Source organism: Sander lucioperca, chromosome 10 (genome assembly GCF_008315115.2).
Source record: "Sander lucioperca isolate FBNREF2018 chromosome 10, SLUC_FBN_1.2, whole genome shotgun sequence".
NCBI classification, from domain to species: Eukaryota; Metazoa; Chordata; class Actinopteri; order Perciformes; family Percidae; genus Sander; species Sander lucioperca.
Genome location: NC_050182.1, coordinates 7,395,325 through 7,421,884, shown reverse-complemented (window position 1 = coordinate 7,421,884; position 26,560 = coordinate 7,395,325). Strand labels below are relative to the sequence as shown.

General features: G+C 38.2%; 1 protein-coding gene and 3 long non-coding RNA genes across 4 annotated transcripts in view; 3 read left to right on the top strand and 1 right to left on the bottom strand.

The window, feature by feature from the left end:
- Positions 1-10,762, top strand: part of cnih4 (cornichon family AMPA receptor auxiliary protein 4) — a 13,739-nt gene extending 2,977 nt beyond the window's left edge. Inside the window, exons 4-7 of the mRNA XM_031319815.2 lie at positions 8,264-8,404; positions 8,549-8,719; positions 9,238-9,832; positions 10,190-10,762. Coding sequence (XP_031175675.1) covers positions 8,264-8,404; positions 8,549-8,576 — 169 coding nt within the window. The 3' untranslated portion in view covers positions 8,577-8,719; positions 9,238-9,832; positions 10,190-10,762. The remainder of the gene's footprint in view (positions 1-8,263; positions 8,405-8,548; positions 8,720-9,237; positions 9,833-10,189) is intronic.
- Positions 2,424-26,560, bottom strand: LOC118495992. The gene is made up of 4 exons (XR_004898446.1): positions 26,550-26,560; positions 21,185-21,187; positions 6,529-6,539; positions 2,424-2,735 (listed from the first exon to the last, which is right to left on the bottom strand). It is a non-coding gene; the product is annotated as an uncharacterized LOC118495992 (long non-coding RNA).
- Positions 19,249-20,895, top strand: LOC118495991. The gene is made up of 3 exons (XR_004898445.1): positions 19,249-19,296; positions 19,738-19,882; positions 20,435-20,895. It is a non-coding gene; the product is annotated as an uncharacterized LOC118495991 (long non-coding RNA).
- Positions 21,419-21,727, top strand: LOC118495993. Its single transcript, XR_004898447.1, has 2 exons — positions 21,419-21,616; positions 21,667-21,727. It is a non-coding gene; the product is annotated as an uncharacterized LOC118495993 (long non-coding RNA).

Below are 26,560 nucleotides of genomic sequence, written 5' to 3'. Positions count from 1 at the left end.
GGTCCTCCCCCAAGACATTTTGACTAGACTATGCATTTTCACAAAATGTTAGACTATTATCATCACAGTGTTAATTTCATTGACGAAGACTATGACGAAAAATATTAGTCAACGAACCCTTTTCACAGACGAAAACTAAATAAAAAGTCAGATATGATGACGAAGACTGTGATGAAATATAACAGACACTTTAGTCAACAAATAAAAAATGAGACGAAAATGTTAGGGAGGGACGAATGGAGAAGAGATCCAATCAGAACCACTCTTTTTTTTGTGGGACAAGTTGGGAAGAAATCCAATCATAGCGAATCTTTGAGGGTAGGTTGATTTATGCGGAAGCAGCAGAGCCATTTTAAAAAAGCCGCGGCAAATGCAGGCGCAACAGCTAAACAAACGCAGCAGCAGTTACACAGGAGGACGAGTTTGCAGAACTTTGCACAGTTTCGAGGACGTTTTCACAACAGTAAGGTTGTTTACATTATACTTAGTTGTGTTTAGTTGCACAATCTTAGTTATGCAGCTTTGGCTGATTTCAGTTGACTTCGCTCGTTAGCAACACGCTAACGTTTTGCAGTGCACCCGGTGCGAGGGAAATGACATGTCTCATGAACAACAGAAATGTCAGAGCTAGGTCTAGGACGAACCGTTAAATCTGTGTCTGTATTGCATATTCAAACCTTAATACCATTCCATAACAGACTGATGGATACTTCCAATGACCGGAAATTCTGGAGAAACATTTAGTCAACTAAGTCCACTGTAGATTTAGTCGACTAAAATCTGCTAATATTTGGTCTACTAAAACTAGACTAAGACTAAAAGGCTTAAGACTAGACTAAGACTAAAACTCTTATGATATTTAGTCGACTAAAACTAGACTAAGACTAAAAGATTTCAGATGACTAAAATAAGACTAAAACTAAATGGTGTGTTATTCAAAAGACTAAGACTAAATCTGAATTTGCTGTCAAAATTAACACTATCATCACAATATTCATTAAATCACACACATGTTGTTTTTCACATTACACTCAAAAAGTGAAACTAATTTGCTCACTGATGAAGTAACATAAGAAAGCTTTTTTGCACACCTCTTTTGTCAGGCAGGTGCGTAGGATATGATCAAAAGTAGCAGATCAAAAGCTTAGAGAAGAGTCCTGCACACTGACCATTACGCAAGCAATAATTTATTTAGAAAAATACAACGTTTCGGTCTTAGACCTGCATCAGGTAAATTCACACATTTACCTCAACCATAGCCTTAAATAGTTTGGTTGACTAACCAGGACCAATCAGGTCCGGCTCTTGAATGACGTCATTCATTCACAAAGTGGCACTCCCATCACGGACTGTGAGCAGAAAAAGGCAAAAAAAAATACCACTCAGTACATTTAAAAACAATGGATAATCAGCTCATGATCAATGCATTGTCAATTAGGGCTGGTCCGAATACCATTTTTTGAGCTTTGAAGCTTCGGTAGTAATGAGCATCGAATATTCGAAGCTTCGGAGAGAGGGTGCTGAACATATTATTATCTCTAATAAAGGCAGGAATCTCTATGTGTCTGTCTGTCTGTTTGCATTTTGATTATTTTGAGAACCTTTCATCCAAACGACTTCACAAGGGAGTGCAGTGTCGTATTTGGTGCAATATAGATAGACAGGCCAGACGCGTTCAGAATTAATAAAGTTTTAATAAGGGACCGTTCGGTATTTATGGAATGGACCACCGGAGGAAAATAGGGTAGGGTCATGTCTTTTTATTTTATGCTGAGGGGAGGGTCATCCAACATTTTTTAGTCTGGGTGGGGGGGTCACCCAACTTTTTTATTCATGAAAAGAGCAAAATTTCAAAGTGGCTTGTTTGGTGCATATTTATCCATGTAGCTCTCAGTCTCGGCCCCCTAGCAGATGGTCTGATCGCATATGCAGAGTTTGCTGGGGCAGGAGGAACACTGCCCCCTGGTGGCTCAAACAGGTAATTGCATTGTTTAAAAAATGAGTGGAATAATTACATCTGGCATGACCAGATATTAAATAAATATCTTAAATAACACAAAACAACTAAATGGTGATAGGTAATACATCAGAGTTCATATACTGCTTTAGTAAAAAAAGTATTACCTGGCTGACGATGGGAGCAGCAGGACGCAAAAAACTAAAGTTACTGTTGCACTAGTCTGGACATCTTGCCGTGCCAACCTTGCAATAAAGGTTTCCTAAATGCCATGTATATAAATGTGATGTCAGCTTACTAATTGATGTTTTGTGTAGATTTGGACTTTTATACGTTTATTCCACTTTGTTTAAACGGTGAAGTGGAGAGGCCTCGTTCACCTGTTTGGACCTGGCTGGTGAATGTGACGCTCGTATAGGCCTTGCTGGATACACAGAAATCCAATCATAGCGAATCTTTGAGGGTAGGTTGATTTATGCGGAAGCAGCAGAGCCATTTTAAAAAAGCCGCGGCAAATGCAGGCGCAACAGCTAAACAAACGCAGCAGCAGTTACACAGGAGGACGAGTTTGCAGAACTTTGCACAGTTTCGAGGACGTTTTCACAACAGTAAGGTTGTTTACATTATACTTAGTTGTGTTTAGTTGCACAATCTTAGTTATGCAGCTTTGGCTGATTTCAGTTGACTTCGCTCGTTAGCAACACGCTAACGTTTTGCAGTGCACCCGGTGCGAGGGAAATGACATGTCTCATGAACAACAGAAATGTCAGAGCTAGGTCTAGGACGAACCGTTAAATCTGTGTCTGTATTGCATATTCAAACCTTAATACCATTCCATAACAGACTGATGGATACTTCCAATGACCGGAAATTCTGGAGAAACATTTAGTCAACTAAGTCCACTGTAGATTTAGTCGACTAAAATCTGCTAATATTTGGTCTACTAAAACTAGACTAAGACTAAAAGGCTTAAGACTAGACTAAGACTAAAACTCTTATGATATTTAGTCGACTAAAACTAGACTAAGACTAAAAGATTTCAGATGACTAAAATAAGACTAAAACTAAATGGTGTGTTATTCAAAAGACTAAGACTAAATCTGAATTTGCTGTCAAAATTAACACTATCATCACAATATTCATTAAATCACACACATGTTGTTTTTCACATTACACTCAAAAAAGTGAAACTAATTTGCTCACTGATGAAGTAACATAAGAAAGCTTTTTTGCACACCTCTTTTGTCAGGCAGGTGCGTAGGATATGATCAAAAGTAGCAGATCAAAAGCTTAGAGAAGAGTCCTGCACACTGACCATTACGCAAGCAATAATTTATTTAGAAAAATACAACGTTTCGGTCTTAGACCTGCATCAGGTAAATTCACACATTTACCTCAACCATAGCCTTAAATAGTTTGGTTGACTAACCAGGACCAATCAGGTCCGGCTCTTGAATGACGTCATTCATTCACAAAGTGGCACTCCCATCACGGACTGTGAGCAGAAAAAGGCAAAAAAAAAAAATACCACTCAGTACATTTAAAAACAATGGATAATCAGCTCATGATCAATGCATTGTCAATTAGGGCTGGTCCGAATACCATTTTTTGAGCTTTGAAGCTTCGGTAGTAATGAGCATCGAATATTCGAAGCTTCGGAGAGAGGGTGCTGAACATATTATTATCTCTAATAAAGGCAGGAATCTCTATGTGTCTGTCTGTCTGTTTGCATTTTGATTATTTTGAGAACCTTTCATCCAAACGACTTCACAAGGGAGTGCAGTGTCGTATTTGGTGCAATATAGATAGACAGGCCAGACGCGTTCAGAATTAATAAAGTTTTAATAAGGGACCGTTCGGTATTTATGGAATGGACCACCGGAGGAAAATAGGGTAGGGTCATGTCTTTTTATTTTATGCTGAGGGGAGGGTCATCCAACATTTTTTAGTCTGGGTGGGGGGGTCACCCAACTTTTTTATTCATGAAAAGAGCAAAATTTCAAAGTGGCTTGTTTGGTGCATATTTATCCATGTAGCTCTCAGTCTCGGCCCCCTAGCAGATGGTCTGATCGCATATGCAGAGTTTGCTGGGGCAGGAGGAACACTGCCCCCTGGTGGCTCAAACAGGTAATTGCATTGTTTAAAAAATGAGTGGAATAATTACATCTGGCATGACCAGATATTAAATAAATATCTTAAATAACACAAAACAACTAAATGGTGATAGGTAATACATCAGAGTTCATATACTGCTTTAGTAAAAAAAGTATTACCTGGCTGACGATGGGAGCAGCAGGACGCAAAAAACTAAAGTTACTGTTGCACTAGTCTGGACATCTTGCCGTGCCAACCTTGCAATAAAGGTTTCCTAAATGCCATGTATATAAATGTGATGTCAGCTTACTAATTGATGTTTTGTGTAGATTTGGACTTTTATACGTTTATTCCACTTTGTTTAAACGGTGAAGTGGAGAGGCCTCGTTCACCTGTTTGGAGCTGGCTGGTGAATGTGACGCTCGTATAGGCCTTGCTGGATACACCGTGACTCTGTTTGTGGATCTACTGATCGCTGTGGATTACTTTTTTTTCGTGTCATTGGATTACGGCAAAATAGGGATCTTTTTTTCTCAACTTGTCTTAATGTTTTATGGTGAGTTTGGAGAGGCATCTTAACAGACTGTAGGTCCAACACTGATTGTTCACTGTTAAATTTTAGTTGAATTTAAGCGTCTGTCTATTGCGTTCCAAGAGAGCCGTGCCGCGATTGGATTTCATAAGGGCGAATTGTTACAATGTAACTTAAAATCTGCTTTAAAAATAAACATATATGTTTTGGAATATAATGTTCAGCTTTGGTAGCTTTACCTATGTTCTTAAATATACAATGACGAAGCCTAGTGACAAGTCCATAGCAACCAGTGTTGAATTGGTTATATCCCAGCGTCCTTTGCTGAATGGTCTCAATGTTTTATTGTTCTATTTCATGTGAATACTAGTTTACTAGAGGAGTAACTTAGTATTTGAAGTAATGCAGTAATGCATGAAGTGTGCATTTAGTTTCCATGCTTATTGTGTTTCCACAACAATGTTAATGAGTAAATCTACTGAAATGGCCACCACACCATAACAGAGGAGTGTGATGTGTAAGATGAGAATGCAGAGGTTAACTCCTGTACATCATGGCTGTAAAAATCAAATGGTGTCTGTACTTCTTTGCTAAGTGCAAACTTGCACGCGAGGGGAGGGTCATGCCTCTTTTTCAAATCATTTTGGAGGGTCATAGGAAAATTATTACTGACGAGGGGAAGGTCACGTCTTTTTAGGTTAGAGGCCACAAAACTCCTCCGGTGGACCCTTAATTAAATAACGAACAGTCCCTAAACTACAGAACAGCGCGAGCAGGAATCGGCGCGCCTCACGCGAGCAGGGCTTATATGCCCCGAGAACGGAGACTTCACTAATGATATAAAACACACACACACACACACACACACACACACACACAGATCTGTTAACTTAAGAAAAGCTACGTTTTTACTGTTCGTCATTAACCGAACTTCCATGAAAATTAAGTGCACATTTTTATCACGTGTAAATGGCAGATAAAAGCAGCTCGTTCTACTTACAGAAATCAGGTGATTTCTCAGCTTGATGTGCTGTTGTGGTAGGCCAGTTTCAAATTGCATATTTGACACTCTGCCTTTGTCTTGTCCTCACTTAATTTAAAGTTCTCCCACACAGATGAAGTCTTCGGCATTTTTGTCTTCTTTTCGCTGAATCGTGACGGTAATGATGTTCAACTCATGGGCGTTTTAACTGGGGCATGTGATGTGACGTCCCAGTAAAATCTCAAAGTCTCCTATATTTCGCAGTAGATTAATTTAGATTGATAATGTGTAAAAAGGATAATACATTTTGTTTCTATTATTTTATTTTCCACAATGTCAAAGCAACGCAGCTTAACCCAAAATACAAGCTCAGGCATGCACTTCTGTCCATGCAAACTGCGCTGTTCTGCGCTCTAGCCAGAGAATACTCCCGTTGCAGGAACACTTTAGTAGTCCAAGAAGAAGCAAATATATTTATTAAGTATAACGAGGTTGTGTTGTCCATCCTATTAAAATGGCTAGGCTATATAAGAAAATTGTAAAAGAGAGTATTATATTTCGAACATATTCAAGCGCGAATGAGAACTGTTTGGAGGGGGATGCCAGGTTGTGCAAAAAAAAAAAAAAAACGAATATTTGAATGTCAAATTTTCAAATCGAATACCAACCCACCGAACGAATATTTTAATACTCGAATATTCGGGTCCAGCCCTATTGTCAATAGCCCAATATTTTTCTACACTTAATCAGAGAGGACACAGTCCATTCAAAAGTGGATCATTACATTGGTTAAATTACATTGTAGCAGTCCATACGCACCTGTACAATGAACAGTTCCTGAGGATAAACTAATAAGGAAAAAAGAAGGAAAAACTCACTGATGAAGTAAATGCGATGTCCTGAAGTAATCCTTCACATTTTTGTGAGTGATCGCACTATAAAACCAAATAATCCCAAAATAACATTATACAAGGCTTATAGGAAAGGGATTTGAACTGTGATTTGCTCATCCTCCCAAAGTCAGGGTGAAGCCACTAACCAGATGTAGGGGTGGGTATTGTTCCGATTCTTTTAATTTCAGAACAGGATTAGAATCGATTTATATTTAAATGTAATTAAATGTTTCTAGAGCCGCAACAGTAAAGTTTACAACAGCCAAGTCACATATACACTTATTAATATCTCGCTGGAAACGGATCTAAAATGTCAATAAAATAAATAATGTAGACATTACTGAATGAAGTTTAGAGAGAATGAAGAACACCGACATCAGTATCAGTTCTTCTTCCCGTCCTCCCTCTACTGCTGGTGTGATTCACTTCCTGCTGGTAACATACCGCTTGTTGAGAGAGAAGGGGCTGGTTTGGGTTGGGTTGGGTATCGTCTGTGTTTTTTTCCGATACCGGTGCTAAAGCAATACTTTGAAAACAGTGCCGGTGCCTAAACGGTGCCTGAACCGATACTTAAAAAAGTGAAAAATTACAAAACAACCACCAGATGGGAAAAGGGTATTTTACAATAACTTTGAATGCACCACGAGGCTTAAGCTACCAGTTTCAGTGAACGCACCATCTGTGTTGTTTTACCGGCAACAGCAGACTGTTAACGTCCCGCTGTTGGAATCCCCTACAGTGAAATACAGTCACACTTCACACCTTTTAATGTTAGCTGTCAGCATTTTAACCATTGTGTTTAATCCAGCTACTAGCTAACGGTAGGCTAACGTTAACTGCTGTCAACTAGGGCTGCACAATATATGTTTTTTTATTGTCATCGCAACATCAACTGGCGCAATATACAAATCGCGAAAGGCTGCGACATATCGCACAAGACACTCAGTGATGTTTTGTGTTAGCTGAAAGAAAAAAGCAGTAGAAAACTGCACTTTAAAATGTAACTCATTCTTTTTTTAGTGGTTCCAGTTTATATTCAATTCAATGTTCAATTTGTTCCATAGAGTAATGAAATGATTTTCTTTCATCTGTTTTAAATTCAACAAGTCATTTGTTGTATTTTAGAAGAACACTGTAACCAGCAGAAAGGCATAAGTAAGAAACACTTAAATATCTGTTTATTTATTGCAAGTAATATCTTTATCGTGATATTCAACAACGTCATTGCATATCACGTGTTTTCCTCATATCGTGCAGCCCTAGTGTTAACTAGCGTCACGTGCAGCGATGCTTCTGTTGCCTGTAATGCCCGCTTCGGAGCATCAGAGAGAAGCGCAGGCATTTCAGTGGCACCGAAATGAGGCACCAAAATCCACGTTGCTACTCAATCCGGTAGATACTGGTCATTTAGGCAACGGTGCCATATTAGCACCGGGTTTCGGTACCCAATCCTAGTTTGGAGGGGGGGCTGCCATCTCAGCCAGTAGCTTAGTTTACAAGAATTTGCCAAACTTTTAAGATTTGTGGCGAATTAAGATAAACAGTTAGGCTACATAAAGACAGTTTTTGTTTTCGCTTATTCATAACAATTTGCTTAACAAGCGCGCTGTGGTTGTATAAAAGTTGACAAGTTGACCTTCACTTCACCTGGTTCACTGTCTCCACCGTGGCCTCTGATCTGCTGTCCACAACCCAATGGCGAATTGCAGGACTGGCTGTTCTACTATGAACACGGTCTTTCTGACCAGTTGTGGTGCAATCAGGCTCTTCGGTTTACTCTCTTCTTGTCCCTGTTGTCCCTACAGGTATGTTAAGGTTCCGATGGGAAACATGGGCGTGTTTGACCCCACAGAGATCCACAACCGAGGTCAGCTTAAGTCCCACATGAAGGAGGCCATGATTAAACTGGGTTACCACCTGCTCTGCTTCTTCATTTATTTGTATAGGTGAGAGCAACACCATCTACAGAGACACTGACATATAGTGAACTGTTCAAGGCTTTCAGCAATCAGCTTACAGCCTGTATAATAGTTGTGGCTGTACACAGACAGTTCTGTATTAACACATATCTTTCCCACCCTTTTTTCCAGCATGATCCTGGCTCTCATCAACGACTGAAGCCCCCAGCAAGCTGCCAAATTCTAAACTCCACTGTTTCCCCCCCCTCACAGCCTGCTCCTGTACTGTATGCATACACTCTTCCATAACAGCAGAGAGAAGAAGCTTACTGTTATTTGTGTTGTTATGATCTAAGAGTTTTGACTTTAAAGTGCTCATATTATGCTCATTTTCAGGTTCATAATTGTATTTAGAGGTTATATCAGAAAAGGTTTACATGGTTTAATTTTCAAAAAACACCATATTTTTGTTGTACTGCACATTGCTGCAGCTCCTCTTTTCACCCTGTGTGTTGAGCTCTCTGTTTTAGCTACAGAGTGAGACATCACACTTCTATTCCATCTTTGTTGGGAGTCGCACATGCTCAGTAGCTAGGTAAGCACTGCTAGCCAGTCAGAAGCAGAGTATGAGGGAGTGCCACGCTAGCAGCTAGGTGAGCATTATAACGTGTGTTACAAAGTGACCACGTTTGTCTCTGAAGTAAAGGCTGGACTACAATAGAGCTGTTTGGAGCAGTTTGTGAACAGTGTTTTCTGTTGGAGATGGTAAGTCCCTTAGGGGTGGACTTTGGGCTTTTTCACTTTGTAAACCTATAACATGCACAAAAAAGATATATAACACAATAAAGGAAAGGGAAAAAGCCAAAAAGCATAATATGAGCACTTTAATACAATACTTAGGATACTATTTAACCATTTAACATTCCATACCATCATGATAAAAGCTCATACAACAGCCTGGTATTTTATTGTGAAGGGGATAAGTAACAGTTATTTTTTTTCAACCTCTATCTGCAACAGTTATTAATTACAACATCATTAGAGTGGCTGTAAGAAATAATAGACTTTTCACAGTAAAGTAAGCATGTAGGCCTCCTAGAGCAGAGAAAAACAAAAATACCCAGTGAAGAAGTCATATATTACCAAGCACAGTACTGTGTAATAGTCCTCTGTCTATCTGAATATAAAGTGGAGTTATTGAGTGGGTTTTTTCCCACCAAAGCCAAATTGGGAAAAATGTAAAGTGCTTCAAATCTCAAAATGTGTTTTTGTTGTTGTGCCCTCCCCACCCAGTAAGGTGCTCATATGTGTTCAGTTCACCTGCTGACTGGGAAGGACATACCAAATGATTCACATATTTTTCATCCTCTTTTTGACCAATCTGTATGTGCACATTACACCTCTCTGTCTTGTCATATGCTGTTGCGCTTTTTTCTTCTTCTGAACTCTCCAAGTTGACATCACATTTGGTTAAAGGTGCTCTAAGCGATGTTGGGTGATGTCACTTCTTGTTGATGTTCAAAGTATTGTGAAACCAAACGGAGGCTAGCTCGCCCCTCCCCCTCCCTTCCGCGCACTAACCCCCAACCTCCACCCCCAAATCCTTCTTGTCAGTTATTGGCTGGAAGACTGTTTGTTATGTTTCGTGGTGCAGGTTGGCACAGTTTGTTTTTGTTGCCGTTTGTAGGGCCTGGGCTGTCTACAGAGACTGCGTTTTTTTACAGTGTGTTCAGGGGACAGGCAGCTAGCGGATAGTGAGGAGATGTTTGCTGTATGTGACAAAAATGTTGTAGCCTAAAAAACGCGTGACATCGCTTAGAGCAACTTTTAAAGTATCCAAGTTTTTACATTGTAATGTTAAAATCACAGGTTTGTGATAGTATTGAAGTGTGAAATTGTGCACCAGTGATCATCAGATGGTGGATCACTAAGCCTATTCTGAGACTTTTTATGCATACAGGACCTGCCAGCATCACACTCCATCTCTGATCACAGCTCCACACACATGTACACCCACATACACACACACACACACACACACACACACAAACACAAAATATTTGATTAATATAGTCATATTTGCCTCAACATGTGTATGTATGTGGGTGTATTCAGTGACGTGGTTCTGCACAGAGTAAAAGACAATCACACTCAACCACACATCAGTCCTCATCTGTTAATGTGTCTGGGCCAAAGTCTTGTGATCACAGAGCTCGATGCTGTCTGAACTTCAATGGTCAAGTGTTTTGCCACATAAAAGGTTCAATTCGGTCTTGAAAGAAGTGTATGTAATGGCTGTTGTATTATTGGATGAGTGGCAGTTTCAATAACAATTTGATTTGATCTCATGCACTTATGTTGTGTTTACTGAATGACCTTTGCAATAAACGCATACTGTATGTTAAAGTCTTGACATTTCCTGTTTTAAAGTTCCCTACATCAACAGGTGTCTCAGCTTTTCACTGGGACGAGAGATGTGTGCGTGCACTCCTCTTTATTTGGTGTGTATCGACAGAACAATCATGACTGTTCATCCATACCTGCTACATGTGCAGGTATTCTGGAGCCATTTCTCTCTTCAGTTGGGGTGAACAGAGTACTGCTGGTGAAAAAAGTTCATGTCTGATTCACACTTTTTTGTTTCATAAATAAAAATGTAGATAAGTTGTTTGTCTGAATGCTTTTCAATTTATTCTCCCTTGTAGCTTTATGGTTAAATCCATTTTCTGTCAACTATTCAATCATTTTAGCCGTTTTATCGCTGTGTTTGTGTCCTCCATAACCAAATCTAATCGATCAAGTTCTGTAAATTCTTTCAAGAAACTATCTCACTAGTGGAATACTAACAACTTCACTGTTAGCTTTTTATAATCTAAAACGTAAAAAACTAAAAACACAAACCACAACACATTTTAGGTTAAAAAAGATGAATTTTTACAATTTTACTTCTAATCTGTTGAGGAAAGTAAGGTCTGTGACTAAATTTTTATTTCAAGCATGAAGTAAGCCACATTAGCTAATGTATGTTTACATATTCCTATCTAACAAAACGCTAATTTGTGTAGCGTTATATGGTCGCCAGGGTCTGAACATGTGTCATTTACGCGTTATTATGGATCCCACGTAACTTCCAGGCAAGTCCCGCTCGCAGGAATTACGAATCCCACTATGGCCACGCCAAGACCCGCCCTACGAAGCAGCTTGATTGGTTGGGGTTAGGATCTGTACAAATGGGGTTACCTTGCGTAAGCATGGACGCCTGGCCAATAAATGCTATTGAAGGGCGGGTCTTGGTGTGGCCATAGTGGGATTCATAATATTGCGTGCCGCCCTACGAAGCAGGCCGATTGGTTGGGGTTAGGCATTGACCTCAAATGGTTAAGGTTAGGATCTGAACAAATCGGGTTACGTTACCTAGCGTAAGCATGGCCAATAGCATGTGAATGCTATTGAAGGGCGGGTCATGCCTAGAAGTTGCGTGGGTTCCAATAACGCATCATTTATATATTGGCTTTTTTTAAACAAATGTGCTGCATTTTTCTTTTTATAATTATTTTTTTGTAGTCATGACAAGGATAATTTGACGTCGACACCGTGGCAAAATGGATCGATGAGACCACCTCTTCCTGCTGTGTCAACTATTGTTTCACAGTCTCTCTCCAGTGACGTTAGGCCTATAGCTTGATGCAGAAGTGAACATGGATTACATTACTGTTCTCTTTGATGGGCAACACATAGCCTACACAATGAGTTATCAATAACATTGGTACTAAATATTTGCACCAGAGAAATGGTAATGTTACTGTTGTTCATTGTAGGTGTCTATATTCGCTCTCAAGGACAATCACTGCCAGAGTAGTTTCCACAGCTGATAATAAGGCCACATGCAGAACCAGACCTATCCACTAACACTGGAGCCCTGGACAATTTATTATAGTTTATATGAAAAATAAACAAGTTTTACACCACATTGGTTGTAATTATTTTGTGCAGCATGTAGGGAGATGAGATATAATGTCTTGATAGTTGTTGGGGAGCCCCCAAGAAGTTGCTACTTTCAAATCTTGCTAGCTTTTTAATCTTAACAATATTTTTACTCTAATAACATATCTTCAACTTCCACATAAAGTCTGCAATCATGCACAACAAAACATGAAAGATAAATCTCCATTCCAGGCAGGGATATATATATATATATATATATATGTATATATAATATACAAATCTTCTTCCTGAATAGGGTTGGGTACCGAAATCTGGTGCCACTGATATGTCTGCACTTCTCTGTGATGCTCTGAAACAGACGATACAGGCAACACAAACACTGCTGCACGTGATGCTAGTTAACACTATACTCGACAGCAGCTAACGTTAGCCTACCGCTAGCTAGTAGCTGGATTAAAAACGGTTAAAATGCTGACAGCTAACGCTAAACGGTGTAAAGTTGGTCTGTATTTCACTGTAGAGGATTCAACACCAGGGTGTAACAATCTGCAGCTGCCAATGTCGGAAAAACACAGACGGTGCGTTCAATGAAACTGGTAATTTACAGCCTCATAGTGCATTCGAAGTTATTGTTAAATGTCCTTTTCCCATCTGCTGGTTGTTTTTGTCGTTCAACAGCAATTTACTAGTGAAATAAGTTATTGTTATAGTTATTACATTATTATTAAATCATTTAATTTTGACCATATGGCCTTAGCAATAAACAAGTTCAATGTCGCCAACTGTTGTTTAGTACCTTTCTTTTTTTTAATTTATTTTTATATATCGGTATTTTATATCGGTTCAGGCACCGTTAATTATGTATGCGATTAATTTAGATTAATTAATCACAGAGTATGTAATTAATTCGATAACATTTTTTAATCGATTTACAGCCCTAATATATATATATATATTTTTTTTTTATCATTTCACAACTGAAGAGGCCCTGTGCTTTAATTTGAAGAGGTCTATCATGTGTTTTTGTCTGCCAATGCAGATAGAAAAGCTACAATTGTCGTTAAGAAAGTTTGCATGATGTGCAATGTTTATCTAGGCTACTTTAAGGACACAAATGCACAAGCTTAAGGTTTGATGAACCTTAAGGTGGTGTTTTGCTTATTATTAAGATGTAGGCTACTTTGTTGAATGAAGGGTAGGCTAATATAACATAATAATAATATAATGGTGAGAACATCATCAGTCAAGACCCGCGCACTTAGCCAAACTAATGCAATCATACAGTATTACAGTAGTAGCATGCCTACTTCTTTTATTGTTGTAGTGTTATCATCAACAGTTTGTCCACCACTTGTTTTTGGCTCAGTTTTATCAAGGAGCTTAGTGTTTTAAGGGGAGTTCTGCTTACCGCATGTTCTACCCTCACTCCCTCATCTCTGTCTCTCTCCTATATATATATATAGATTAGATGTGACATGCTTCATATATGCTTCAAATATGAAGAAATGTATATATCATCACTAAACACTGATTTTGTGATCACTCACTTAAAAAACCTCTCTGATTTAATTTGGTTCGAAAAATCACCCTTCTGGATTACTTTTGAAAAACTGGGCCCGGATAGTGCCACTCAGCCGGGCATGCTAAAACACTTATTTATGAACTTCAATATTCAACGGAAAATAATCTCAAAATGAAATAGAACAACGTGGTGCCAACATAAAACACTGCCCTTCTAAGCTGGGCAGGGGATTTCACTTCCCAGTGTCGTGCCAAGGTACTTATCCCCGCCAGGATTTGTATCCCCTGGCGGGAGCGCGCTTCACTCAGAGCGGAGTTTAACTGCTGCACTTCAAATTCACCTCTTAAATGGAACAAATAGCGACGTGGAGGACTCGACAGGGTTTTCCATAGTAACAAGGGTCTCATTTATCTACATAAATATGTTTATTTGTCTGTTGCATTAAGGCGACGTGTAAATTGTTTAATGCTTTGTTTATTATTGTGGATTAATCAACAGTGTTTTCCAAAGTTCCATATTGACATGGATCTTAGCTACATATGCCGACTGATAGGCCTATCTATGTGAGTCATGCAGGTTTATGAACTGTATTTCTTTCTCGTCTTTGCTAACCCGTCCCTCCCTACCTTCTAACATGATTTCTGTTTTAATTTAATTTAGTTTAATATGGCTTTTCAATTAACCGCTTTGTTCACCTGTCTACCATATAAGTTACACAGGGGATACACAAAATATCAGCCCGTTTTTTCACCTGATATAATGTGTATCCCCTATGTAACTTTTGCTAGAAAACAGTAGACATCTCCATATTATCTCAGAAAATGACACATAAGATGACAGGACAGACACTTTGCATGTAAGGGGAGGGGATACAAATTATCTCAGGTGAAAAACGGCTTGATAAATTGTGTATGGCCTCTGTAACTGTTGCTAGAAAACAGCAGACATCTCCATATTATCTAGGGTTGTTTATTGTGACCTGGTAAAGTCAGAAAATAACTCTCATGATGACAGGACAGACCCTTTGCACATTAGGGAAGGGGATACACATTATATCAGGTGAAAAACGGCCTGATATAATGTGTATCCCCTATGTAGCTGTTGCTAGAAAACAGGAGACATCTCCATTTTATCTCATGTTGTTTAATGTGACCTGGTAAAGACAGAAAATAATATTACACATTTGGGGCCAGTGCAAAGTTAGGCACTTTAGCAATAGAATTGTCAAAATGTTGATTTGGTTGGAGCTGGGTTTTCTCCATAACTCCAGGGTTGATATGGACAGGCTGGGCATCAATGGGAAGTGTAGTATCTGTAGTATGTGAATCAGCTTAAAAGTTCAACAGGGAGCCATATTTGGCCATTTAGGGCCAGTGCAAAGTCAGGCACTTTAGCAATAGAATTGTCAAAATCTTGATTTGGTTGGAGCTGGGTTTTCCCCATAACTCCAGGGTAGATATGGACAGGCTGGGCACCAGTGGGAAGTGTAGTATCTGTAGTATGTGAATCAGCTTTAACATTCAACGGGGAGCCATATTTGGCCATTTAGGGCCAGTGCAAAGTCAGGCACTTTAGCAATAGAATTGTCAAAATCTTGATTTGGTTGGAGCTGGGTTTTCCCCATAACTCCAGGGTAGATATGGACAGGCAGTCAGGCACTTTAGCAATAGAATTGTCAAAATCTTGATTTGGTTGGAGCTGGGTTTTCCCCATAACTCCAGGGTAGATATGGACAGGCTGGGCACCAGTGGGAATTGTAGTATCTGTAGTATGTGAATCAGCTTTAAAATTCAACGGGGAGCCATATTTGACCATTTAGGGCTAGTGCAAAGTCAGGCACTTTAGCAATAGAATTGTCAAAATGTTGATTTGGTTGGAGCTGGGTTTTTCCCATAACTCCAGGGTAGAGATGAACAGGCTGGGCACCAGTGGGAATTGTAGTATCTGTAGTATGTGAATCAGCTTTAAAATTCAACGGGGAGCCATATTTGGCCATTTGGGGCCAGTGCAAAGCCAGGCACTTTAGTAATAGAATTGTCAAAATGTTGATTTGGTTGGAGCTGGGTTTTCCCCATAACTCCAGGGTAGATATGGACAGGCTGGGCATCAATGGGAAGTATAGTATCTGAAGTATGTGAATCAGCTTAAAAATTCAACAGGGAGCCATATTTGGCCATTTACGGCCAGTGCAAAGTCAGGCACTTTAGCAAAAGAATTGTCAAAATGTTGATTTGGTTGGAGCTGGGTTTTCCCCATAACTCCAGGGTAGATATTGACAGGCTGGGCACCAGTGGGAATTGTAGTATCTGTAGTATGTGAATCAGCTTTAAAATTCAACGGGGAGCCATATTTGACCATTTAGGGCTAGTGCAAAGTCAGGCACTTTAGCAATAGAATTGTCAAAATGTTGATTTGGTTGGAGCTGGGTTTTCCCCATAACTCCAGGGTAGATATGGACAGGCTGGGCATCAATGGGAATTGTAGTATCTGTAGTATGTGAATCAGCTTTAAAATTCAACGGGAAGCCATATTTGGCCATTTGGGGCTAGTGCAAAGTCAGGCACTTTAGCAATAGAACTGTCAAAATGTTGATTTGATTTGATTTAGTTGGAGCTGGGTTTTCTCTGTAACTCCAGGGTAGATATTGACAGGCTGGGCATCAATGGGAATTGTAGTATCTGTAGTTAGTGAATCAGCTTTAAAATTCAACGGGGAGCCATATTTGGCCATTTGGGGCCAGTGCAAAGTCAGGCACTTTAGCAATAGAATTGTCAAAATGTTGATTTGGTTGGAGCTGGGTTTTCCCCATAACTCCAGGGTAGATATGGACAGGCTGGGCATCAATGGGAAGTGTAGTATCTGTAGTATGTGAATCAGCTTTAAAATTCAACGGGGAGCCATATTTGGCCATTTGGGGCCATTGTAAAGTCAGGCACTTTAGCAATAGAATTGTCAATAATCAAGATTTGTTTGGAGCTGGGATTTCTCCATAACTCCAGGGTAGAGATGGACAGGCTGGGCATCAGTGGGAGGTATAGTATCTGTAGTATGTGAATCAGCTTTAAAATTCAACGGGGAGCCATATTTGGCCATTTGGGGCCAGTGTAAAGTCAGGCACTTTAGCAATAGAATTGTCAATAATCATGATTTGGTTGGAGCTGGGTTTTCTCCATAACTCCAGGGTAGATATTGACAGGATGGGCATCAATGGGAATTGTAGTATCTGTAGTATGTGAATCAGCTTTAAAATTCAACGGGGAGCCATATTTGGCCATTTGGGGCCAGTGCAAAGTCAGGCACTTTAGCAACAGAATTGTCAAAATGTTGATTTGATTTGATTTGGTTGGAGTTCCAGGGTAGATATGGACAGGCTGGGCATCAATGGGAATTGTAGTATCTGTAGTATGTGAATCAGCTTTAAAATTCAACAGGAAGCCATATTTGGCCATTTAGGGCTAGTGCAAAGTCAGGCACTTTAGCAACAGAATTGTCAAAATGTTGATTTGATTTGATTTAGTTGGAGCTGGGTTTTCTCCATAACTCCAGGGTAGATATTGACAGGCTGGGTATCAATGGGAATTGTAGTATCTGTAGTTAGTTAATCAGATTGAATCAAATTACCATATTATAATGCTGAAATTCATCCACCCTTCATTTTCCAAACATTTCACTTTTGTTTCAAGGTAATACTTTACAAATGATATGTTTAATCTTTTGACTTCTTACCTGGAAACACATCTGGTAGTTTCTGCGTAATAACCATGAATCAGTGCCGCAAAATGCAAAACTGCCTGTTTCTATTGTATTACGTGGTAATATTAGAATAACAGAGGTGTAGAGATTACCTGGAAATGCTTCTGGTAGTTTCTGTGTAACAACCATGAATCAGTACCGCAAAATGCAAAACTGCCTGTTTCTGTTGTATTACATGGTAATATTAGAATAACAGAGGTGTAGAGATTACCTGGAAATGCTTTTGGTAGTTTCTGTGTAATAACCATGAATCAGTGCCACAAAATGCAAAACTGCCTGTTTCTGTTGTATTACATGGTAATATTAGAATAACAGAGGTGTAGAGATTACCTGGAAATGCTTCTGTGTAACAACCATAAATCAGTGCCACAAAATGCAAAACTGCCTTTTTCTATTGTATTACATGGTAATATAAGAATAACAGAGGTGTAGAGATTACCTGGAAATGCTTTTGGTAGTTTCTCTGTAACAACCATGAATCATTGCTGCAAATTGCAAAACTGCCTGTTTTTATTGGATTACATGTAATATTAGAATAACAGAGGTGCAGAGATTACCTTGAAATGCTTCTGGTAGTTTCCAGGTAATCTCTGCACCTCTGTTATTCTAATATTACCATGAAATGTGTCTTTTCCTGCATGCATATAACCCTGTGCAATCTGACCAGCAGTTAAACACCTTCCACCATCAAGCACTGGAGACTGGGATCGTCGTAACTCAGTTTATTTGACTTAGAAAGGGTCAAACTGGGAAATGAAACACAATGACCAGTTGCTTACTTATTGATGAGTCACAAACATTATACAATCATAATTGTAAAAACAATATAACTACACAACACTGTAATGCAGTAGTATATACAGTAGCTAACATGTAAGCTGAAATAAAGGAAATACGTAATGTATTGTTATCAGTGTACATAGTATAACCTATATTGTTTATCTAAATAAACTAAAATATACTTACATGTAGCACAACCCAAGATAACAGTGGCAAACTAGCTTAATGAAGCATACTGACAGTCTATTATGAGTTATCAATCATCATCAAAAATATACATATTGCACATCAAACTTTCTGACAATAATTAACAAAGTTATCAGAACAGTATGTCAGCATCTGTTTCACCTACCGAGAATGCTACCACAGACATGGAACGTCGAAGATTGAAGCATTCATGGTTGTTACACCGTTATCAGATGTGTTTCCAGGTAAGAAGTTACAAGATGAAACAAAGTTTTACCTTGAAACAAAAGGGAAATATTTGGAACATAAAGGGGTGGATGAATTTCAGCATAATAATATGGCTATTACCTATTTTAAATTCCAAGAAGTTGTATCTAATTTGGAAGGTATTATACTGATAGTAGCCTATAATACTGTGAAAACATCAACATATATTACCCCATTGTTATCATGTTATTACAATATTAATATAACTATATTACCATTACCCAGATATAGTATATAGTTTGATCCACATGTGTGTGTGTTCCTTTAAGAACTGTAGGACCTTTGCACCATGGGATTTAGTCAGGAAGTTGAATGTGAGCAGGGCAGCCTCATGTGTGAGAAGGGTCCAGCTGCGGCTTGCGGCTTGCGGCCGCTCACGCCACGCCCCCGTCCGCTCACACCACGCCCCCTCCGTCCGCTCACGCCACGCCCCCCTGCCGCTCACGCCACGTCCGACTTACAGCTTCATATTGCCAGTGAGTACCAGGTAAGCTACTGATAATAGTTATTTAGCCCGGCTTGTTTAAAATTAATATTAGGCTACTATCTACAGCTATTGATGTTGATGATAGCTTATAGTTAACAGGGTGTGTTAAAAGTATGCTAAAGTTAGCTGTGTCAGTGTATGCTAACGTTAGCTTAGCCTGTCAGAGTTAAGCTAACTCTGACAGTTAGTGTGTGTGTGTGTGTGTGTGTGTGTGTGTGTGTGTGTGTGTGTGTGTGTGTGTGTGTGTGTGTGTGTTTGAGTGAGGTACTTCAGATGATTATAGTTTTTATTAAATGAAATATGACAGAGTTTCAGAAACACTACAAAGTGACATAGTCACTTTAATGTAATTTGAGTTATTGAGAATTGGCTACATTCAAAAGTTAAAGCTTCTTTTACTAACATTGTGTTGTATATATCATTTCTTCCTCTTCTCTTCAGTCTGTTCTGCCAGAGCACAATGATCCTCAGTTGGTACCGACCTGTGATTCACAGTACAAGTGTCCCCTTTGTGAAAAGAAGGGAGACTTGTGTAAGCTGGTCCCTCATTTACAGGGCCACAAGCCAAACACAGTTAAACATGCAGGTATTTTTTTTTGAAAAACATACAATGTGATATTAAATATCTCATGTTTTATTGAAATAACTGACTGCAAATTTTGGTATCGCCTCATAACTGTGGTGAACAGTGAATGAAATTTAAGACCTACACATTAAAGTACAGCAAAATGCAGTGTCACAATAGTAGTTGTAAAGTTAATAAATGTATTCAAATTGAATAAAAGCAACACAGAGTAATATAATAATAGTAAAATAATAATGCGGTCTGGCATATCTGGCTTCATTATTATTGCTACATGACATTTCACAACATCATTACTGCATTGTCAGATGTATTTTAAACATCAGAAGAAACAGAACTGATTACTTTGTATGTACCACCCTGACACATGCTCCCCAGGACATTTACTTTGTCATTGAACTTTTAACAAATAGCTCTGAGCATCTGAAAAAGGAAAATTAGATTTATGTAACAAATAAATAATACAATTACTATTCTTTTTATGTAACAAAGGGGTGTGAAAAAATAATTTAATATGTACTTGCTGCATTTATTTACTCTCTTTTTCTCTTTTAGTGCTTCAATCTAGAGAGAGCCTTCTACTCAAATGTACTCTATTGCGACCAGCCCAGGAAAAGGAGAACACACACAGACAGTAGTTGCATTACCAGGACCTACCCATGCAACAAACACAGCTGCTGTCACCCACCTTTTTGTGTCCTCCAATAAGCTGGGACTTTGCTGTGACCCTAGAGACACCCTGAGCTATGTGTGCACCAAACGTTGTGTCAATCCATCCAGTAGATTTTGAAATATTTGGATAAGTGAAAACTTTAAGAGAGACGGGAATTCCTGAGAGAAGAACAGGTTGATCTTCTCAGACCAGAGGTCAACCCGAAGAGAGATGGTGAAAAAGATTGTTCATTGATCACCAGGGTACCAAAAACTCTAAAATACGTACATAAGGTTGTTCGGAACACAACAATTACTCTCACAAAATAAGGAGGGTTTGATGGAGAACAGATGAATAAGATGAAGAAAAACTACAAGAAGGCAAATCCCTACCCAGCCCCATTCATGTCAATCTAACATGTCCTCTCATATATTTACATCCACATCTTCATGGTTGACTCAGTGTTCAGCACTTTTACTGCAGGAATGTTCTGGTTTCAAACCAGCGGGGGTCTTTCTGTGTTCAGCAGCATGTGTTTGCATGTGGTTGTGTTTACTTACAGTACAGTCACGATCTCTCCCATGTCCGTGTGGGTTTCCTTCCTTCCTCCCACAGTCCAGACATGTTGAACAGGTGAAACATTGAATCTAAACAGTCTGTAGCTGTGAAGCCTATCCGGCTTCACTTCTCTTCTCCTAAATAGTGTTATAGCTCATTAGTATATAAGTCAAAACGTTATCACAATATAATTATATTATGTTTATTACTGTGATTTCACCAGTGCATAATCATCAGAATCAGAGGATTCGGTCCTTCCCCTTCATTTATTTATTATCCTAGTTGTGCACAACATATTATCATGTGCAAAACAAGAATAGACCAGTACAGGTACGGATTTACTTACAGTATGTACCTTTGGAGCCTAATAATTACAGTAAACTAACCAATTATTATCATCTCCAGGAGCCTGGTTGACTGAAACGTTTTTACAGCAGAATGAGAATAAACCCAAAGTTATATTATTTAGTCCAAAGCATAAAACCTATCTGCTTTATTTTGTCTTGTCAAGTAGTTTTAATCAGGCAGTCCTCCCTTATTTCCTGACTCTTAACAATTTTCTGTGTTTGACCTAGAGAAAGTTAACAGGCTCTGTCTATTGACTCTCTATTGATTGATATTCTTTCTAATTTCACCTTAAAAAAACACTCTTACTTGTTGGATTTTAACTGTGCCAAACATGTTCTTCTAAGCCTTACTGTAAGTAATCTGCTGTTTGTGACATACATACCATATGTTTTGATTTTGTTTTTGAATAAAATGTTATTAGCAACAAATTATCTCATTCAAGTCAATTTTATTTATAGTATAAAATAACAAGAGTTATCTCAAGACACTTTACAGATAGAGTAGGTCTAGACCACATTCTATAATTTACAAAGACCAACAATTCCAGTAATTCCCCCAAGAGCAAGCATTTAGTGCGACAGTAGCGAGGAAAAACTCCCTTAACTAAGGCATTGTCCCCTGTTTCTTTCCCATTGCCAAATAATCCTGTTATTTCCTTCCTCCTGTCACCAATATCTTATTCTTCCTCCACTTCTGACCCCACATCTTTAAAACAAAGTCAAATGCATACATTTCCAAGCATCTATGCAGTGGTGAGAGGGATTGAAATTATACTACGGATATAGATTTTTTTTTAAATACATATTTGAAGTTTTGTTGTTTGTATTATAAATTAGCAAATAAAAAAAAACTAATCCAATACAACATGAACTGATGATTGTTGTTTGCAGTTCAATGTATTATGTATTAGCAAATTAAAAAAACGAATCCAATACAATATGAACTGACATTCTATAGTTCCACCCCAAACTGGCTTTTATTTTGAAGGCGAAGAAAATAAGGGGCGTGACGTGAGCGGGGGGCGTGGCGTGAGCGGGGGCGTGGCGTGAGCGGACGCAAGCCGCAGCTGGACCATATTGTCATGTGTTATCATCTCTCCATTCTATCTGCATCAGATGTTGACATACTGTTCTGATATCTTTGTTAGTTATTGTCAGAAAGTTTGATGTGCAATATGTGTGTTTTTGATGATGATTGATAGCTCATATTAGACTGTCAGTATGCTTCATTAAAGGCACAATATGTAACTTTTCTGCTATAAAATGTCTAAAAAAGACCATACCTATGTTCTGTATTTTTTTGAGTTGTGTAGTTACACTATCCCAAATGTTGCCACCAAATGGCAAACCCAGAGAAATCTGTTATTTTATTTTCAGACACATCACGTTTCATTTAGTCGCCCGTCAGTGGCGTCATATAACCTTTCACCATCTAGCTACTCGTACTTCCGTCAAAACACTGGCACCCAGATGCTACGTTCGAGAGTAACACAGTAATACAGCAGAAACCTAATTTATTGATACATATCAATATTAATCCAGTTTAATGTTACTACAATGTATGTGCTGGTTGACAAGTAGCTAACGTTAATGCTAGCTAATGCTTGGTGGATAACATTATAGGGTTACATCGTTCATCATGCTCATAAAGTTATTAGTAGTATAATTGTTTTGACCATGAATAAAAGCAGCAAATAAGTTCACTAGTAACGTTAACGTTAGCTGTATAGATAGATGATTAATCTAATGCTAATATAGCCAGCTAGCACACCACGCTCTGCCTGTCTCACTCCCCGGGCACAAAGAGACTTCATTCTGGATGATAGCTGCCACATCTCTGCACCTCTGCTAATCATTAGCCAGCAGCTAAAACCTGCTAACATTAGCCCTGGCTAACTAGCTAACTGGTCAGCTAGCTACCAATACAGATTGAATCAAGGAAAACGTAATTATGTAGGGGAAACTGCAGCTATTTTATTAACATGACATGAATAAACGTTACTAAACGTAACGTGAATAAACTTGAATGGGTAAACTTGTCCATGCACAGATGCATTCTAATCGACAATAGCCTTTAGCAATAAAAACTCCCATAATTCCACGGAACTTCCCAATGTCATCAAACGTCTGAGTTTACAATCCATTGTTTTGGTTGAGAGACCCCTAGCGGCAGAAAGTTACATATTGTACGTTTAAGCTAGTTTGCCACTGTTATCTTGGGTTGTGCTACATATAAGTATATTTTAGGTTATTTAGATAAACAATAAAGGTTATACTATGTACACTGTATAACAATACATTACGTATTTCCTTTATTTCAGCTTACATGTTAGCTACTGTATATACTACTGCATTACAGTGTCGTGTAGTTATATTGTTTTTACAATTATGATTGTATAATGTTTGTGACTCATCAATATGTAAGCAACTGGTCATTGTGTTTCATTTCCCAGTTTGACTCTTTCTAAGTCAAATAAACTGAGTTACGACGATCCCAGTCTCCAGTGCTTGATGGTGGAAGGTGTTTAACTGCTGGTCAGATTGCGCAGGGTTACATGCATGAAGGAAAAAACACATTTCATGGTAATATTAGAATAACAGAGGTGCAGAGATTACCTGGAAACTACCAGAAGCATTTCCATTTCCATACCAAGGTAATCTCTGCACCTCTGTTATTCTAATATTACCATGTAATACAACAGAAACAGGCAGTTTTGCATTTTGCGGTACTGATTCATGGTTGTTACACAGAAAATACCAGAAGCATTTCCAGGTAATCGCTACACCTCTGTTATTCTAATATTACCATGTAATACAATAGAAACAGGCAGTTTTGCATTTTGCGGCACTGATTCATGGTTATTACGCAGAAACTACCAGATGTGTTTCCAGGTAAGAAGTCAAAAGATTAAACATATCATTTGTAAAGTATTACCTTGAAACAAAAGTGAAAAGTTTGGAACATGAAGGGTGGATGAATTTCAGCATTATAATATGGTAATTACCAATTTTAAACTACAAGAAGTTTTATCTAATTTGGAAGGTATTGCACTGATAGTAGCCTATAATACTGTGAAAACATCAACATATATAACCGCATTATTACCATGTTATTACAATATTAATAGAACTATATTGCCATTACCCAGATATACATATGGTTATAATTGAACCCTTTCCTACTTATTACATTGGTAATTGCATGTTATTACATGTTACCTTCTTATCACCTTATTACCCCAGTATTACATCTTATTACTGTGATGTATTACCCAGTTATTACTTTGGTAATTACATGTTATTACCTATATATTTCCTCTTTATTATCACATTGTTACCTCACTATTACCATCTTATTACGTACCGTAATATGCAGTGCTACCCAGACATTACAGTTAGACATTACAGACATTACAGTTAGACATTACAGACATTACAGTTAGACATTACAGACATTACAGTTAGACATTACAGGTAAACATTACAGACATTACAGTTAGACATTACAGACATTACAGTTAGACATTACAGGTAGACATTACAGACATTGCAGTTAGACATTACAGACATTACAGTTAGACATTACAGACATTGCAGTTAGACATTACAGACATTACAGTTAGACATTACAGTTAGACATAACAGACATTACAGTTAGACATTACAGACATTACAGTTAGACATTACAGACATTACAGTTAGACATTACAGACATTACAGTTAGACATTACAGACATTGCAGTTAGACATTACAGACATTGCAGTTAGACATTACAGACATTACAGTTAGACATTACAGACATTACAGTTAGACATTACAGACATTGCAGTTAGACATTACAGACATTGAAGTTAGACATTACAGACATTACAGTTAGACATTACAGACATTACAGTTAGACATTACAGACATTACAGTTAGACATTACAGACATTACAGTTAGACATTACAGGCATTACAGTTAGACATAACATTACAGTTAGACATTACAGACATTACAGTTAGACATTACAGACATTACAGTTAGACATTACAGCCATTACAGTTAGACATTACAGGCATTACAGTTAGACATTACAGACATTGCAGTTAGACATTACAGACATTACAGTTAGACATTACAGACAGTACAGTTAGACATTACAGTTAGACATTACAGCCATTACAGTTAGACATTACAGCCATTACAGTTAGACATTACAGACATTACAGTTAGACATTACAGACATTGCAGTTAGACATTACAGACATTACAGTTAGACATTACAGTTAGACATAATAGACATTACAGTTAGACATTACAGACATTGCAGTTAGACATTACAGACATTACAGTTAGACATTACAGACATTGCAGTTAGACATTACAGACATTACAGTTAGACATTACAGGCATTACAGTTAGACATTACAGTTAGACATTACAGACATTACAGTTAGACATTACAGACATTGCAGTTAGACATTACAGACATTGCAGTTAGACATTACAGACATTACAGTTAGACATTACAGGCATTACAGTTAGACATTACAGACATTACAGTTAGACATTACAGACATTGCAGTTAGACATTACAGACATTACAGTTAGACATTACAGACATTACAGTTAGACATTACAGACATTGCAGTTAGACATTTCAGACATTGCAGTTAGACATTACAGACATTACAGTTAGACATTACAGACATTACAGTTAGACATTACAGTTAGACATTACAGTTAGACATTACAGCCATTACAGTTAGACATTACAGACATTACAGTTAGACATTACAGACATTACAGTTAGACATTACAGACATTACAGTTAGACATTACAGACATTACAGTTAGACATTACAGACATTACAGTTAGACATTACAGGCATTACAGTTGGACATTACAGTTAGACATTACAGACATTACAGTTAGACATTACAGACATTACAGTTAGACATTACAGCCATTACAGTTAGACATTACAGGCATTACAGTTAGACATTACAGGACATTACAGACATTACAGTTAGACATTACAGTTAGACATTGCAGACATTACAGACATTACAGTTAGACATTACAGACATTACAGTTAGACATTACAGACATTACAGTTAGACATTACAGACAGTACAG